The 18,744-nt window shown below is 46.0% G+C and overlaps 1 protein-coding gene across 1 annotated transcript in view; it reads right to left on the bottom strand.

Annotated features, from left to right (window-relative positions):
• The window catches only part of NLN (neurolysin), a 146,949-nt gene extending 131,176 nt beyond the window's left edge, over positions 1 to 15,773 (bottom strand). Inside the window, exon 1 of the mRNA XM_077462645.1 lies at positions 15,426 to 15,773. Coding sequence (XP_077318771.1) covers positions 15,426 to 15,463 — 38 coding nt within the window. The 5' untranslated portion in view covers positions 15,464 to 15,773. The remainder of the gene's footprint in view (positions 1 to 15,425) is intronic.
• Between the last annotated feature and the right edge of the window lie 2,971 nt (positions 15,774 to 18,744).

Genomic DNA, 18,744 nt, shown 5'->3' with positions numbered 1-18,744 from the left:
AATTCCCTTCCACAGGCGGTGGTCTCAGCGGGGAGCATGGATAGTTTCTTGAAACTATCGATGCTCCCCACTGTGACTGACAGTCACAGCTCTCTGCTCTTCCCCCTCCTTGCTCACTGGAGCGCTGGGCTGTGGAGGGGGTGGCTGGCTCAGTCTCTCAGTAGCTGGGTGTCAGTTAAGGGTGCAACGGATCGGATCGTTCCTTGGATCAGAGTCACAGATCGGATCAATTTTCGGATCAGCAAAAAATAAAAATAAAACCAACACTATTCCCCCCCAGCCACATTTTCTTTAAATAAAAAAGTACAACACTATCTCCCCCCAATAAAATGCAGCTTATTACAAGCATAAAAACAGTCAGCATATCACTGACGATTTGCACCAAGCTCACCACAGGTCAAAGTTCCTCCAAACAGACCACCGTGACGAGTCCCGGGATGATGCCTATTGGCGCAAATCATCAGTGATATGCCGTTTTTGTGCTTGTAATAAGCTGCATTTTATTGGGGGGGGGGGGGATTGTTTATTTAAATAAAAGGTATAACACTATGTGCCTGTGCCGAGCAATCCCTTGTATTTTTACATGTAATTTTTATCTCACCATTGCCTTCAATGCCTGCCAGTGCCTTGTACCTGTTATGGAGTATTTAAGTGTCCACCACAACTGAATGATAAAAGCAAGTGGAAAGGCTTAGATAGATAGTAGTTAGTTATTAGGTTAGATTAAGTAATAGATGTAGTGGTACCTACATAAAAGAAGTTTTGAATGAGGGCAGCTTGCGCTGGGGGTGACGTCAGCGCACAGCTCGCTGCCGCCGGGTGTACCAAGATGGCCGCCTGCTCCGGAGCTAGGCCCCCGCATGGGGTGCCGATCCGAAGAGGTCCGCCCGTTCGGATCGGTCACGATCCGTTGCACCCCTAGTGTCAGTCCAGGCACCTGGTGGATCCAGACTTTGTTGCGATGGCACGGTGCCTGGACTGACTTCTGTGACTTCAGTCCTCTCTCTGTGGAAAATGGGTCACAGGAGTGCAAAACAAACTGCACGCCTGTGATCCATAGGAGAGGTACAGCCAAACGAGCTTTGGCTACAAGTCTCCTTTAAAGAAGTGCAGTGTTGAAAAATGCCCTGGTCATGAAGGGGGTAAAAACTCCCAGAGGTCAAGTTGTTCAGATTTATCCATTAGAAACAAGGGAATGCATCTAAACCATCGCAATACATTTGTGAATATTTATAAAGCAAGTAAGTGGTGACCTGCAAATAAGTGACTGAAAAGCCATGACATTTTCTGCTTTATAAAAAGATGCCAAGAATAGTCTTAAAGCGGAGGTCCACCCTAAAGTGGACCTTCCGCTCATCGGAACCCTCCCCCCCTCCGGTGCCACAATTGGCACCTTTCAGGGGGGAGGGGGTGCAGATACCTGTACAGTACAGGTATCTGCACCCACTTCCGGGATAGCTCTCTGCGGAAAGGGGCGTATATTACGCCCCTTTCCGCAAGTCCCGCCCCTTTCCGCAAGTGCCCCGCTGCCTGCTGGGAAAATACACAGATCCCAGAGGCAGCGGGGACCGTCCTTATTGCGCAGCGCGGCTCGCGCATGCGCAGTAGGGAACCGGGAAATGAAGCCGAAAGGCTCCATTTCCTGATTCCCATACCAAAGATGGCGGCGGCAGCACTCGAGAAAAGATCTACAGATCGGCTTCGGGTGCCGACATCGCGGGCGCGCTGGACAGGTAAGTGTCATTATTTTAAAAGTCAGCAGCTGCAGTATTTGTAGCTGCTGGCCTTTAAAAAAAAAAAAAAAACGCGGAGTCCCGGCGGACTCCCGCTTTAAGTTGACATCTGATATCATGAACAATTACTAAAGCCTTTGTTTTGACCAAGGTTCCCCATTAATGACTTTTCTGTAAGAATAATGAATACTAAACATAGTAGGACAGTGTCTTTGGTGGAAGAAACTCCTCTAGCTTTTTTGCATGCCATGACCCAACATATTTAAATAGCATCTGACAAGTGTAATGATCTGTGAATAATGGGCTCTGCTATATCAGCTTGCCTGTCACTAACGTTTTAGCTAAATAAGACACTTTGCTATATAACAAAGCTGGAAAAGACATTTGCTGGTCATTAAAGTTTATGTGAACCCTAATTATGAACGTATTTGCTCTGTTTTGGTCCATTAATTATATCAGTAAAAGCATTTTGTTATATCTGTTAAGTAATAATCCGTTCTCACTAGTGCAGAAAACCCAACCAAGTCCTGGGAGAGGAAATACCCGCTTAGTGCCACACCCCTTTTAAAAAGGGAAGTGCAGCCAAAGCCATGCATAGAAAAAATAACCCACCAGGATAAAGCACCTCAAAAGCTACTATTGCGGTATAAAATATAGCGGGAGCCCCAGTCCCCAAACCCCGTCCCACCCAAGTAACTCTCACACTCAGAACCCTCCACCACTCTAGTGTGCTCACTTTCATGTGAATTGTACACTCTATGGCACCCAAGTCACATCAAAGTAGTGTAGGGACCTTTTTTTTGGAGTGGCAGCGATTAGAATCATGGCCATTGAAATACACATGGTTTGACTTGTAATGCAACTTTACATGTCGCCAGACAAGTCGCACTAGTGAGAACAGAGTCTAAGTCAGTGGCGTAACTAGAACCTTCAGGGCCCTGATGCAAGAAACCATAAAGGGCCCCCCTGAACCCCAGCCAGGGCCCTTCGCTCCGAGTCCGGCGGTGGAACTCCAGGGCGTGGTCACAGGTATGACCTTTGTGAGCCCTGTAGTTCCACCACTGGCATCAGTATTTTTTATTTATTTATTTATTTATTTTTTTATTAGTTTTTAAAAAAAATTTAGGTGCCCCATTGGGGGACTGTCCCTAGGCAGGATTGGGTCCCCGTCCCCAGAAGAGATTAACTCCTTTTCTCCAGGGCAGATGAAGTTACTGCCCCCAGGTGAGAAGGGGTCCCTGTCCCCACATGAGAACTCTGGCTGGGGAGAACAGACATCGGACTGAGCAGCAATGCATGGAACAGAAGAGGGGTACTCTGAGTCAGCCGAGGACACAGGTCATGCGGGGAATGCACAACTAAAGAGCAGCCAGTGCGATAGTCGAGCATGAAGCTCTGCTAGTCACCCTCCACCTCCAGCCACCCGTGTGCATGGTGCACTGGTACCCCTAGCTGCCTATGCTGCTGCCGGCCATATGTAGAGGGGGCTGCATGGGCCCCCTGCAGCACAGGGCCCAGTTGTGGTCGCGACTGCTGCACCCCCTATAGTTACGCCCCTGGTCCAAGTGCAAACAAAATTCTAGCCTGAAATCCAAACAGCTCCTAACTTCCTTTGAGCTGACAACACAGTACTTCTGCCGGCATCCCAAGGAGTTTTATCAGCCCTGCTCAAGTAACCCCTGTGGACTACACCTTTCCCACATGTTATATGGGGGGGGGGGGGGGAATGGTGGGTTGGTTGGGAATATTCTGTAATTCCAATTAGGAGCAAGGATGACCAGAGTGACAAGGCTGTCCCTCCATAGATACAATACAGAAAATTTATGTTGTTACCCTAGGACGGGTATTGTGTTACTGGCTTGATCACCAGGTCAAAATAAAAAGGTAAAACAAAAAAACTGAAAAAAAAAAAAGAACACCAAGTCCCCTTCCACACACGTGGACCCTTTGTCCATTTTCAGATATCAGATAATCACCCATTTACATCCACGTACAAACGAATACATACAAAAACCCATGCATTGGGGAGCCTACACACAAAACAATGATTGCGCTACACGTTTTAAAATCACCAAGCATGCCAGAGTGAGGGCAACTGCTGGTTGCGGCCCGGCTGGAATTATGCAGATGCGATGTATGGCAGCACAAGCGCGATGCGCGTTTGCACTGCATTCCTCAAACACATGGAAAAGCATGAATTTTCTGGGTGGTTTGCCACATGTTCAGAAATGCACACATGTGAAAGCAGCCCATTTGTGAAGAAGGACGCCCCAATCACAGTTAGCAGAGGCATGTTTTGCCTAGTGACAAAATGCGATAAGGAAAGTGCGTTTCCGCCATGCTCGGGTGTGAATGGAATGTGCTTGGGAGGGGAGTTTTTATGCAGCAAGGATGACCTGGGAGAAGAGGTGGGGGGGAAAAAAATAAAAAAAAATAAAAAATAAACACACAACCACACACCACACTGGTCTTATCAAAGTCTGCTTATCTAATGTTGATGTGAGTTTTGTGAGTAAAGTTATATTGAAGTATAATCAAAGTTGCACTGGAAATCACATGGAAAAAATAAATAAAATCGCATCTCATTGGTGTGGGAAGTGATATGGGGGAAAACGCAACACGGCAAAAAATCCATTATGGGTTGCGTTAAAAGTTAACGCATCATGGCAAAAACACGTGTTTTTGATGCATTTCTTTAATGGAGCAACGTGAAAGCAGTCAAAGACTTGAAAGTTCTTGTTAATCAAACCCCTGTTCTTGGGTATAGATACACTTTTCCAATTGACATCTTTTATCCCCCTTCATCTCATAAAACCTAACCTTTCCCAATGGGGCGTTTTTTTTTTTTTTTTTTTTTTTAAATTCCGTAAAACTGTCCGCTGAAACCTTGTTTCAGCGAACAGTCCGCTCGTGTGTAGGCTTGTTCGTCAAACAAAGTTGCGCGCATGCTCAGAAAGGATTTTCACGCCGAAAGTTATAATGCAGTGTATAGGACGTCATATTTTTCGTCCCGTCGTACGTGCCGTTCACGTCATCGCGCACGGTTTCAGCAAACTGTTCGTTCGTCGTGTGTGGCCATGTCCGTCCATGCTAATTTTGAGCGGACTGTTTGCCGAAACTGTTTGACGGACAAAGTTGGGCGAACAGTCCGCCCGTGTGTACGCGGCCTCAGGCAACTTACACTGACTTCTATTACAGAAGTCATTTCCAAAGTTCCAAGTTCTAAATCGGCCTTTTTATCAGCTCAATCGGCCGATGCCGATTAATTAAAAAACTGCAAATATCGCCCGATATATCGGCCGGCCGATATATCGGTCGACCTCTACTTTTCATCGTATAGTCTGATTGTGTGTATGCCTTATGGTACTTTTTACGTCGAAAATTCTGGACGGACCTAGAAAGAGAACATGTTCTAAATATTTCCGACGTAATCGACCCCATCGGGAAAACCACTCGTCTGTATGCTGTTCCGACGTAACAAAAAATTACGCATGCTCTGAAGCAAGTACGAGAGATGGAAGCTATTGGTTATTGAACTTCCTTTTTTCTAGTCCCGTCGTAGGTGGCATAAGTCACCAAGTTCTTGACGGTCGAAATGTGGTCTGATCATGTGTACTGCAAGACAGCTTCAGCGGAATTCCATCGGAAAAACCTTCAGGAGTTTATTCCGTTGGGAAAACCGGTCGTGTGTACACGGCATTATTGTGACACTAGTATAGTTATGCTTGTGTTCAAGATACTGATCTGTAGACCAGGGCTCGACAAAACCCGGGCGCCAGGTCGCATTTGCGACTAGAATTAGCGAAATGGCGCCTGGGGCAGCACAGCTGGGGGTATGCTGTCTCTTCGCGGACCCCCCCGGCGAGATCGCGTCGCGCCGCCGGCGGCCGGTAATTTAGCCCCCGGCTTTGAGGCCTTCTACGATCCTATGGTTCCTTCTGGAATCTGGCGCCCTCTTGTGGTGGCCGTTGGAATTACAACCAGCAATGCTAATGGATGCAATGCTAATTTTCCCTGCCTGCCAGCCTATCTTCCTTCCCTTTACTCAGAACCCCTAAAAATTATATATATATTATTCTAACACCCTAAAGAATAAAATGGTGGTCGTTGCAATACTGTCTGTCACACCGTATTTGCACAGCGGACTTACAAGCGCACTTTTTTGGGGAAAATGTATTTAATAAAAAAATTAAAAATAAGACAACAGTAAAGTTAGCCCAATTTTTTTTTAATATTGTGAAAGAATGTTGCGTCGAGTAAATCGATACCAAACATGTCATGCTTCAAAATTGCGCCCGCTCATGGAATGGCGACAAACTTTTACCCTTTAAAATCTCCATAGGCGCCGTTTAAAAAAATTCTACAGGTTGCACTTTTTAAGTTACAGAGAAGGTCTGGGGCTAGAATTATTGCTCTCACTCTACCGATCGCAGCGATACCTCACATGTGTGATTTGAACACCGCTTTCATATATGCGTTCGCTTCTGCACGCAAGCTTGGCAGGACAGGGCGCGTTTAAAAAATTTTTTTTATTATTTCAACTTTTATTTTTATTTTTTTCACTGTTCTTTTAAAAAAAAAAAAAAAAAAAAAAAAAAAAAAAAAAGTGTGTCACTTTTATTCCTATTACAAGGAATGTAAAAATCCCTTGTAATAGAAAAAAGCATGACAGGTCCTCTTGTATATGAGATCTGGGGTCAGAGAGACCTCACATCTCATATTTACACTAAAATGCAATTTAAAAAAAATTTGTCATTTGAAAAAAATAAATAAAATGTCCCTCTAAGAGCTATGGGCAATGACTTGGAGATAGGTGGGGGGCTGGGGGCTATCTTGGCAATCCCCTCACTCGTCTCCATGTCAGGCCAGGGACAGGTCCAGATCGCCGTCACGGACCTGGCTCCTAACTTTTTTAGCTGGCTCCTAGATTCCAAGCAAATTTGTCAACCCCTGCTGTAGACACTAGGTCAGTAATGACGGTAATCAGTGACTTATAGTATAACTGTCATAGTGTGGCTGGCAATTTGGCATTAACTAACACTGGATGGGAGGGACACTAGCTGACTGACACGGACGTTGCTAGTGAGACAAATTCAGTGATAATACTGTACACTGTCATCGTACTAATGACAATGGCTGGGTGACAAGGCCAACAAAGGGTTGACTGTGGTGGGCAAAGGGTTAAACGTGCCTAACAAGTGTATATGTGCTGTTTGGCTTCTCTCCATGAATGAAAAGAGCTCAGAAAAGAAGAAACTGGGCAGATTCTGTGTGCTCCGTTTACAAACACACAGACGTCTGTGCTGTAAATGGGGCCACAGTCGATCAGCAGGTATACACCCAAAATCATTGGCTGTAACCTTCTGACAGATTTGTGCTGTGGCCAATTAAGCTCAGACCAGCAGGGGACACGAGCAGCATCCCAGAAAACAAGCTGCAACATACCCATATGTTACTTAGCCCAGATAGGCCACCCACAGTAAAAGTACTGTAGGTGGGCGGCAAGCGGTTAGCCATTTTTACTGCTTCAGAGTTGGAACTTGTCATTGCTTCTGTCACTTCCTGTCCAAGTGAAGGGCATCAGACAGAAAAAAAAAAAGTAGGTTTGCCATCTTCCCTACTCTATACTCTGAAATATTTCCTGGAGTTGAGATTTAACCACTTCCTGCCCAAGGTACGTCAAATGACATCCTGGACTTTGAGTGGAGATATCGGAATGATGCCTGCAGCTATAATTATCATACAGATATCATCTTTTTTGGCTGGCGATTCCCTGCACTGCAAGTACAGTCATAGCGGCAGTTCAGCTGCTTGATCGTTTTTACAAGCAGCAGGAGGGGACAGCTGACCCCCTTCTGGTGCCAAGGAATCCACCAATGCCTGAAGTTGAGCATAAAAGATTTCCAAGGGACTCAGCTGAAAAGGCCAAGATTGTTTATTTTTTCTTTGATCTCTGTCTTTCCTGCCTGGACTAGAGATGTGTCTTAGCCATAAAGAGGACCTGCCATGCACTATTCCCATTACAAGGGATGTTTACATTCCTTGTAATAGGATTAAATGTGATCAAAGTGAACAGGAGGGTCTGGGGTGCTCTGTGTAAAACCACTACACAGGGCAGGTAAGTATAACGGTTATTAAAAAAAAAAAAAGAAAAATGTATAAGTCTTTAACCACTTGACCACTGGGCTTTTAAACACCCTTAATAACCAGACCAATTTTCAGCTTTCGGTGCTCTCACATTTTGAATGACAATTACTCAGTCATGCAACACTGTACCCATATGAAATTTTTGTCCTTTTTTCCCCCACACAAATAGAGCTTTCTTTTGGTGCTATTTAATCACCGCTGGGTTTTTTATTTTTTTGTGCTATAAAACAAAAAAAAGACAGAAAATTTGGTAAAAAAAAATGAATTTCTTAGTTTGTTATAAAATTTTGCAGATTCGTAATTTTTCCTTCATAAATTTTGACCAAAATTTATACTACTACATATCTTTGGTAAAAATAAGTACAAATTGGTGGATATTATTTGGTCTTTGTGAAAGTTATAGAGTCCACAAGCTATGGTGCCAATATCTGAAAATTGATCACACCTGAAGTACTGACGGCCTATCTCATTTCTTGAGACCCTAACATGCCAGAAAACAAATACCCCCCAAATGACCCCTTTTTGGAAAGAAGACATTCCAAGGTATTTAGTAAGAGGCGTGATGAGTTTTTTGAAGTTGTCATTTTTCCCCACAATTCTTTGCAAAATCAAGATTTTTTTAACTTTTTTTTTTTTTTCCCCACAAAATAGTCATATCAGTTTATTTCTCACACACAGCATATGCATACCACAAATTACACCCCAAAACACATTCTGCTATTACTCTCGAGTACGGCGATACCACGTGTGAGATTTTTACACAGCCTGGCCACATACAGAGGGCCAACATCCAGGGAGCTCCATCAGGCGTTCTGGAGCATCCAGGCCAATTCTGACATTTCTCTCCTACATGTAAAAATCATATTTTATTTGCTAGAAAATTACATAGAATCCCAAAACATTATATATGTTTTTTTAGCAAACACCCTGGAGAATACAATGGTGGTCGTTGCAACTTTTTATCTCACACGGTATTTGCGCAGCAATTTTCCGAATGCTTTTTTTGTAAAAAAATTTTTTTTTTTTTTTAGCACAAAACACACAGTAAAGTTAGCCCAGTTTTTGCATAATGTGAAAGATGAAGTTACGCCGAGTAAATAGATACCCAACATGTCACTCTTAAAAATTGCACACGCTCGTGGAATGGCGCCAAACGTCGCTACTTAAAAATCCCCATAGGCGACCCTTTAAATTTTTTTTACTGGTTACATGTTTTGAGTTACAGAGGAGGTCTAGGGCTAGAATTATTGTTCTCACTCCAACGTTCGCAGCGATACCTCACGTGTGGTTTGAACACTGTTTTCATATGTGGGCGGGACTTACGTATGCGCTCGCTTCTGCATGCGAGCACATGGGGAGAGGGGCGCTTTAAAAAAAAAAAATTCTTATTGTTCATTTTACTTTATTTTAGTTTGACATTTTTTTCCCCAAAAATAAATTTTTTGATCACTTTTATTCCAATTACAAGGAATGTAAACATCCCTTGTAATAGGAACATGGCATGACAGGTCCTCTTTACAGTGAGATATGGGGTCAATAAAACCCCACATCTCACCTCTAAGCTGGGAAGCCTGAAATAAAAAAAAAAAAGATTCTGTCTTTGATCGTATTGGCGAGTCAGTAGAAGCACCGGAGGGTGGCAGGAGGAAGATGTCTATGGCTGGTAGGGGTGCAATGGATCAAAAAAAACTCACAGATCGGATCGTTCCTCGGATCAGAGTCACAGATCGGTTCATTTTTCGGATCAACAAATAATAATTGAATTTGCAAAAACCTGTGAAAATTCCACCACCATATAGTCCCCATTGTAATATCCACAATCTCCCTCACTGTAATATTGGCTGAGCATAGCCGAGTATGGCTGGGCATGGCTGGGCACGGCTGAGTATCGCAGAGTATTGGCAGGGTATCGCAGGGTATTGGGGTACTGCAGAGTATTGCTAGAGTATTGGGGTACTGCAGAGTATTGGGGTACTGCAGAGTATTGGGGTACTGCAGAGTATTGCTAAAGTATTGGGGTACTGCAGAGTATTGCTAGAGTATTGGGGTACTGCAGAGTATTGCTAGAGTATTGGGGTACTGCAGAGTATTGCTAGAGTATTGGGGTACTGCAGAGTATTGCTAGAGTATTGCTGGGTACTTCAGGGTATGGAGGGATGGCTGGTTAGTACAGAGAGGGGAGAGAGGGGAGAGAAGAACCGGCGTGTGATTGCTCCGTCGGAGCGATCAGTGTAAACAGCCTGGGTGTAGAAAGATGGCCGCCGCTTCAGAGCTAGGCCGAAGCCACGGCCTTTCCTAAGGCCGAGACCGCCGATCCGAGCGGGTTGACCCGTTCGGATCACGGATCGGTGACGATCCGTTGCACCCCTAATGGCTTGGTATTGCTGGGTATCTCCGAGTATGGCAATTTATGGCAGGTTATTGCAGAGTATTGGCTGGAATTGTACTGCAGAGTATTGGCGGGTACTGCAGAGTATTAGCTGGTATTCTGGTATAGCAGAGTATTGGCGGGCATTGCAGAGTATTAGCAGGGAATTGAGGGGTTACATTTCGGTAAGCAGCGATGTGGGCACTGCAGATGCAGCCCACAGCGCTGCTGACATCGATCTCTTCCCCCTCCGCTGTACCGATCGGTACACAGAGGGGAGGGAGGAACCGGCGTCATAACATGACACTGGTTTGTTTACAAGTGATCACTCCGTCATTTGACGGAGAGATCACGTGGTAAACGGCCGCGATGAGCAGCCATTTACCATGATCCGTGATGCGCCGGGTCCTATGGACCCGGCGGTCACGGATGCTCTTGAGGCGGAATTCTGGGAGGACGTCATATGACGGCCTCCCAGAGTTAAACAACCGCCCTGTAGCCGTCATTCGGCTATGGGCCGGTTGTTAAGTGGTTAAACCATAAGCTTGAACAATCACTTGACAAATACATTTAGAAATAGTAGATTTCAATGCTGCATGTCCTCTTTTAGGACCTTCAGGCAACACAAACAAAACCATTTTTTGAATCAAAGCAGTCGCATTCAAGTAGACCTTGACTGCTCTCACCAGATCAAGAGAATGTAATAGCTTTTCTTCCGCAGAACAGGGTTCTGGGAAGAATTAAAGAGGAAGTAAACCCGCCCAAAAAAATTCCAATTTTCTACTGTTACTCTAATACTGTACATCAGCCTTCATCCTATATATGTTATTTCTCAAAACGAGCGCTGTAAATAGCTTTTTTTATCGTTTCCAAACTATCTCCCTTCCGGGTATCGCCCGCGCCATTTCAAATTCTGGCTTTGACGTCCTTTCCGGACGTCATTTCCGCCCTTAGTTAGAATTTACTCCGGAAATCTCGCGCATGCGCCGTAACGTCAATAGAAATCCTAACCAAGCCTCGATCTCGGTTGCCGTTACTAAGGCAACAAAGCATGTGACCAATATAGTAAACAGTCACAACAAGCTCTGCTCTGCTCTCCTCTCCTCTGCTCTGCTCTATGATTCATTCCCCTGCGTGACGTCTTCAGTCACAAGGGGGAGTGTCAGGAAGAGCAGGGATAGCTTTACAACGCGAGACTTCTCCTCTGCCGCAATGAGAATGCCTCGTATTAAAAAAAGGCAGAGAGGCAGGAAGATGAAAGTCGGCAATACAGTATACGCCGCATTCGCACGACCACACTGCGCAAGCGCGGCTGACGTCACGGAAATGTAAACGGCGGTTTTTACGAAAATGTGACAAGTAAGTTCACTTTCTCAGGCAGCGATCAGCTGCCTGAGAAAAGTATTATCTAACAAGCTAAACATGTTTAGGAGGGTTTACTTCCTCTTTAAGGAAGTAAACCCTCGGGGCAGCACAGTGGGGTAGTGGTTAGCACTCTCACCTAGCAGTAAATAGGGTCACTGGTTCAAATCCCAACCACGACACTACCTGCCTGGAGTTTGCATGTTCTCCCTGTGCCTGCGTGGGTTTCCTCCGGGTACTCCGGTTTCCTCCCACACTCCAAAGACATGCAGGTAGGTTAATTGGCTTCTGACCAAAATTGGCCTTAGTATATGAATGGGGACCTTAGATTGTGGGCTCCTTGAGGGTAGGGACCAATGTGAGTGTGCAGTGTACAGGGATAGGGGTAGACACTCACTCGGGTTGGACTGGTGTCTTTATTCAACCTTACTAACTATGAAACTATGAAACTATGAAGAACAATATCCTGGTTTAAATGAAAACCTGATACTACCTTCGGTAGAAAATTAGGGTGAGGACACAATACAATATGGATCTTTATGGGGGCGTGGTCAAGCTGGTGGCCTGAGCAGACGTGTGTGCAGGAGCTCCGCTCCTACCTGACTCTTCTCTCCGATTAATTCCAGCGACATCCTCGATATCTGCTTCCGGTGACACCTGGAGCCCACTGGGTATGCGAAGGGGTAAAACCGGTGCCAGACGGAAGAATTCCTCCACTCCTAAAGTCTCTCCGCAGCAGGGGCGGCAGCGGACTCTTCCCGCCAGTTTGCGACTCAAACCCCGGCTCCAGATCCAGATCCGCCAACGGCGGAGGAGGACCGATTTCAGGCCCTAATGCAGGCAATATCTGGCTGCAAAACTGCTCTCACAGCCAAGATCGATTTTTCTGTAGACAAAGTTTGGACTTATGCGCAGAGACACGGACAAAGTTCGGGACAGGCTGGGAGAGGCAGAGCATTGTGTAGGAGACTCTGAGGACTCCATTAGAGATCATCGTGCCTCCCTTCACACACTCCAGGTTCGGATAAAAAAAACGGAGACCTGAGTGGAAGATAATGAAAACACCCCTCAAGCACCTTTATTTTCAGACTGTTAAACTTCCGAGATTGGGATGTGGTGCTTCGGGAGGCAAGGAAGGTGCCTGAGCTCCGGTATGACAATGCACGATTAATTCTCTTCCCGGATTACTCGGTCGAGACACAGAGGCTACGCAGAACCTTCGATTACGTCAAGGCCCAGGTTCGTCTCAAGGGAATTAAGTACAGTATGTTATTTCCAGCCCACCTCCGGGTAATCAATGGAGAATCCACCCGTCACTGGATGGATACTCTACCAGGTCCCCGGTAATTGACTCATGATTCTCCCCCCCCCCCCCCCCCCCCGACTGTGGATGGGGCCGTCTCCTCCAGGCCCATGCTGTATTAAGGCCCCCGTGGAGCCTATCCTACGCTCTGTCTGCCCGGCGGGACGCACATCCTGGAACTTTACTATCTCTGCATTACTACTGCTGACTCAGACCAGGATTGCCACTTTTGCCGTAGGCCCCTGGATCAAGATCTCCCCTGCAATCTACAAAAAGGGACAGGTAGTTGCAAGTGCTGTTTATACCCTGTGAGGAGATGCTGCTGACCTGCTCTCCTCACACTCTGTCAGTGTGAGGAGAGCCGCTAAACAGCACTTCCTGCGTCATTGGCTCTTTACCGAGATCGAGGTCTCAGCGTCCCAGTGACACAGCGTGTCCACGATCGCCGTGCTGACATCATACGACGTCATCCCAGAACAACCGAGCATCCCGACTGCTGTCATTCGTCTATATGGTCAAATCCTCATGCACAATTGGCAGGGAAAGAAAAGTGTTTATATTTTCAGCCTGCAAACGTCCCGCTATGCAATTCCATGCACACACACAAACACACACACAAACACACACAGGTATTTACAGGTGTTTTAGAAGAGGAGCGTTTACAGGCTGAAATAAAAATAAAATCACCAGCGCATTCAGACGAGCTTTTGAGCAAAAACACACAAATGCACATAAACATGCGTTAACGCTAGACGAGTTTAGATGCGTCTGCCTGTTCATTTATTTTGGCTATTTAAATGCATTAATGTTCTGGCCAGTAGAAAACATTGGCATCAAATGCACATAACTACGCATGCAAAACGCAACATTTAACTTGTTTTTTAACCACATGCCGACCAGCCACCGTCATACTGAGGCAGGTTGGCTCTTTCCCCCCGAATCGCCATAGCTGTACGTCGATCCCTTTAAAAAGGAAGTAAACCCTGATGGGTGTTACTTCCTCTTTGTTTCCCTGCAAAGGTAAAGCATAATGGGCTAGCCCATTATGTGACACTTACCTGCAGGAGAAGCCCGCGATGTCCCCGTCTTCCTCGCTAGCAGCAAGCGTCCATTCTTCCCCCCTCTTCCTTCCGGGGCCGCAAACTCCATCGCGTGACATCACTCCCTTGCATGTGCACGGGAGCCACCTTTAAAGGCAGGATCCGAGCTAGAAAGGGCACAGCATGCCCTTTCTAACTCCAGCGCATGCGCAGAAGAAATTGCCGTATGGCAATTTGCAAATATCTCCTAGACCGTGCAGCCTAGATTAAGGCTTACCTGTAGGTTAAAGTGGTTGTAAAGGGTTTACAACCACTTTAACAGCTATAGCAGGTGCGCGCCTGCTGCATGGCGGGGGAGCTGATGGGCATGGCCAGCAGCTGTGATATACCCGCTCCACAGAGAACGGGGATCTGTCAATGTAAAGAAACAGTTCCCAGTTGTGACCAGGGAGTACAGAGTGATCATCGATCTCTCTGTACTCCCAGTTAGTTAGTCCCCTCTCCGGGAACACATTTAACCCCTTGATCACCCCTTAGTGTTAACCCCTTCCTTGTCAGTGTCATTTATAAGTAATCAGTGCATTTTTATAGCACCGATTGTTGTATAAATGTTGGCACTGTCAATGCTCCCACAAAAAGTGTCCAATCCATCCACTGCAATGTTGCAGTCCTGTTATAAAAAAAAAATATATATATATATATATATATATATATATATATATATATATATATATATATATCACAGTTCCCCGCCATTACTAGTAAAAAAAAAAATAAGAAATATGCCATAAATCAAACCCCTATTTTGTAGACACTATAACTTTTGCGCAAATCAATATACGTTTATTGCGATTTTTTAATTTTTTTTTAAATACCAAAAACATATAGAAGAATAGATATTGGCCTAAACATATGAAAGAATTTATTTTATTTTTATTTAATTTTTTTGGGATATGTGTGGTAGCAAAATGTAAAAAATATTTATTTTTTCTTCAAAATTGTCTTTTTTGTTTATAGCGCAAAATATTAAAAAAAAAAAAAAAATGCAGGGGTGATCAAATACCACCAAAAGAAAGCTCTATTTGTGGGGAATAAAGGGCATTAAATTTTGTTTGGGTACAGCGTCGCACAACCGCGCAATTGTCAGTTAAATGACTACAGTATCGCAAAAAAAAAAAATGACCTGGTGATTAAGGGGGTAAATCCTTCCGGGCCTTCAGAGGTTAATCAGGCGCTCCTCCTGCCAGGAGAAAGGCGTTTAGAGGCGCTGAGCTGCCTGAGAAGTGTACATGAGGCCTGGATGAAGTGTAGAGGACAGGGGAGAGGTGACAATGCAGGACACAGGGTGACAAGGTGTGGACCTGACATGTCCCTTTGTGTCACCAGGACCTGACAGCAGACCCTTCCCCTCCATGGCTCCTCTCCCCCTGGTCTCTCTATATATAGTGGTGATAGAAGAAGCATACAAGTACCTGCGGACGGTGCACACACACAGCCGAGCTGCATACATGGCCGGGACTCTGTAGGGCTCAGCGTGCACACACCACCGGCATGTCTAACACACGTCACGTGACACGAGAAGCATGGCCGCCGCGCCTCATACTGGCAAGGTTTCTCCATCCTTCATCCCTCCTGAGATACACACTGACTGCCCTAAACCAGGCCCTCCATAGGCGAAGCGTTATAGGAGTTAGCCGCCCAGAGCCGGTGAAGGTGCTGTAGACGTGATTTAGCGCCTCTAGTTTTATGAAAAATAAAGCTTTATATTCTAGGCCGGGTTGGAATTTAGGAAGCCCCCCTGCTATTGTGGTTTACCGTTCCCTCAGTAAAGATGGCGGGGCGAGAACACAAGAAGGCGACCACCCACTAATTCTACATGGTCCTAGAGCCCAGCACTGTGTGTATGTTCACCTCACTACCTACTAGTCAGATCACATGAACAGTGCTGACCAGTAGTTGTGATTGTAACAAAAACACTCACATTTACAATAAGGTGACCAGATTTTTAAAATGAAATTCGGGGACATACTTTTTTTTTTTTATATTAGTAATGACAGCAATCAGCGACTCAAAGCAGGACTGCGATATTGCGGTGGACAAATCGGACACTAATGCTGCGTACACACGACTGGTTTTCCCGTCGGAATAAACTCCAAAGGTTTTTCAGACAGAGTTTCGACGGAGTTACACTGAAACTGTCTTGCCTACCCACAATCACACCAAAGTCCGATCGTCAAGAACGCAGTGACGTACAACGCGTACGACGGGACTAGGAAAAGGAAGTTCAGTAGCCAATAGCCTCCGTCTCGTACTTTCTTCAGAGCATGCGTAGATTTTGGTCTGTTTGTAACAGCATACAGATGAGCGGGTTTCCCGATAGGAAATGGTTCAGTCGGAAATATTTAGAACATGTTCTATTTCTAGGTCTGTCAGAATTTTCGAAAAACGGCTGCAGCACGGACGCCAATTGTCAGGAGGCCGTCCCTGGACGTCCTCCTGTTTACTTCCGCAATGCACGCTCACGTGAGTGCGCATCGGGGAAGTTCTGTGCTGGCTGTGTCCAGATCGCTTGTAAATGGCCAATCGCAGCGGCCATTTACAGCACGATCGGCGTGTCCAATGAGAGATGATCTCATACGTAAACATATGAGATCATCTCTCATCGCCGACTCTTCCTCCTCACACAGAGGCAGCGTGTGAGGAGGGAGAGATGAACCTCTTGCAGCGGTTAGTAAAAAAATAAATAAATAAAGTGCCATCTGCCCCCACTGCCACCTATCCTCACTGCCACCTGTCCCCACTGCCACCTGCCCCCACCTGTCCTCACTGCCACCTGTCCTCACTGCCACCTATCCCCACTGCCACCTGTCCCCAGTGCCACCTGTCCCCAGTACCACTGTGCTATCTGACATCAATGCTACATGTCGTCAGTGCCACATCAGTGCCATCTGTCCCCAGTGCCACGTATAAGTGCCATCTGTCATCAGTGCCAAGTATAAGTGCCATCTGTCATCAGTGCTACGTGTCATCAGTGCCACATCAGTGCCATCTGTCATCAGTGCCACATCAGTGTCACGTGTCATCAGTGCCACATATCAGTGCCATCTGTCATCAGTGCCACCTGTCAGTGTCACGTGCCATCTGTTATCAGTGTCACGTGTCATCAGTGCTGCGTATCAGTGCCATCTATCATCAGTGTCACTTGTCATCAGTGCCACGTATTAGTGCCATCTGTCATCAGTGCCATGTATCAGTGCCACGTAAAAGTGTCATCTGTCATCAGTGCCACGTGTCATCAGTGCCACATATTAGTGCCATCTGTCATCAGTGTCACGTGTCATCAGTGCCACATATCAGTGCCACGTCAGTGTCACATGTCATTGTCCTGGTGCTCCAGGGCCTTCAAAAGTGTAATAGGTAGTCAAGAAGTTAGATGTGTAATTTATGCTCCTAGAACACATGATGGCGCTCCCTGCATGTTGGGTCTCTCTAAGTGGCCAGGCTGTGGAAAAGTCCCACACATGTGGTATCGTTATACTCAGGAGGAGTAGCAGAATGCATTTTGGGGCACTATTTGTGGTATACACATGCCACGTGAGAGAAATAACCTATTACAATGACAATTTTGTGGAAAAAAAAATTTTTTTGCAAAGAATTGTGGGAAAAAAATGACAACATGAAAAACCTCACCATGCCTCTTACTAAATACCTTGGAATGTCTACTTTCAAAAAAGGGGTAATTTGGGGAGTATCTGTACTTTCCTGGCTTGTTTGGGTCACAAGAAATGAGACAGGCCACCAGTACATCAGATGTGATAATTTTTTTATGATTTGCACCCAAGATTGGATCTGCTTCCCCTCTATTCCTGCTGCTGGACATCATCAGCTGAGCTCAGCTGCCTCTTTCTGCCCGCTGCCGCCTCTGCCTGCCTCACAGACTCTCAGGTCTCACTCGCCGGGCCCCAGCTACTACTGGGTGGGGAGCGGAGGAAAACGACTCTCCCGGGAAGGCAAGGAGATAAGCAGGCAGACGGCTGGCCGGGATCTGAGCCAAGGCAGAAGAACATGTAAGCGCAGCTGAAAGGGCATGTGCCGGAAACTGAAGAAATAGTCCATCCACTCTGACCAGCACATCATCATCAGAAAGGGACACAGATAATGGAAAAAATACACCCCCCTAAGCTAGTAGAAGCGGGGGTGTGTAATTCAGATTTTTTTTTTTATTCTGCACTGTCTTTGAAAATTGCCCGAGCTCCTGTTGAAGTCAAATCCGGGGACAAAACCGGGGACAGAATTGGTCCAGGGATAGTGTTCTCAATCCAGGGACTGTCCTCTGAAACCGGGGACATCTGGTCACCCTAATTTACAACCAGTTGACCTCTATAGGACCCCTTTCACACCACACCACCCATAGCATGGGCGGTAAAACGCCGCTATTTTTAGCGGCGTTTTACCGCCGGATTTGCGGAACATTTCAGCCGCTAGCGGGGCGCTTTTACCCCCGCTAGCGGACGAGAAAGGGTTAAAACCGCCGGCAATACGCCGCAATAGCCGCGTTTTGCCGGCGGTATTACAGCGCTGCCCCATTGATTTCAACACAACACACACTGTAAACACACCGCTCTTTCACCGCTCCAAAGAAGCTGCTGGCAGGACTTTTCCCTGACGTCCTGCCAGCGCACCTCTGTACTGTGAAAGCCCTCGGGCTTTCACACTACAGACAATAGTGCAGCTTTTTTAGGGCGGATTGCAGGCGCTATTTCTAACGCCGTTTTTGCGCCGCTTTTCGGC

The sequence above is a fragment of the Lithobates pipiens genome, unplaced genomic scaffold, assembly GCF_037356315.1.
Source record: "Lithobates pipiens isolate NorthernLeopardFrog02 unplaced genomic scaffold, aLitPip1_a1.2 Scaffold_3, whole genome shotgun sequence".
NCBI classification, from domain to species: domain Eukaryota; kingdom Metazoa; phylum Chordata; class Amphibia; order Anura; family Ranidae; genus Lithobates; species Lithobates pipiens.
The sequence above is the reverse complement of the archived record's forward strand: the minus strand, read 5'-3'. Positions and strand labels throughout refer to the sequence as shown.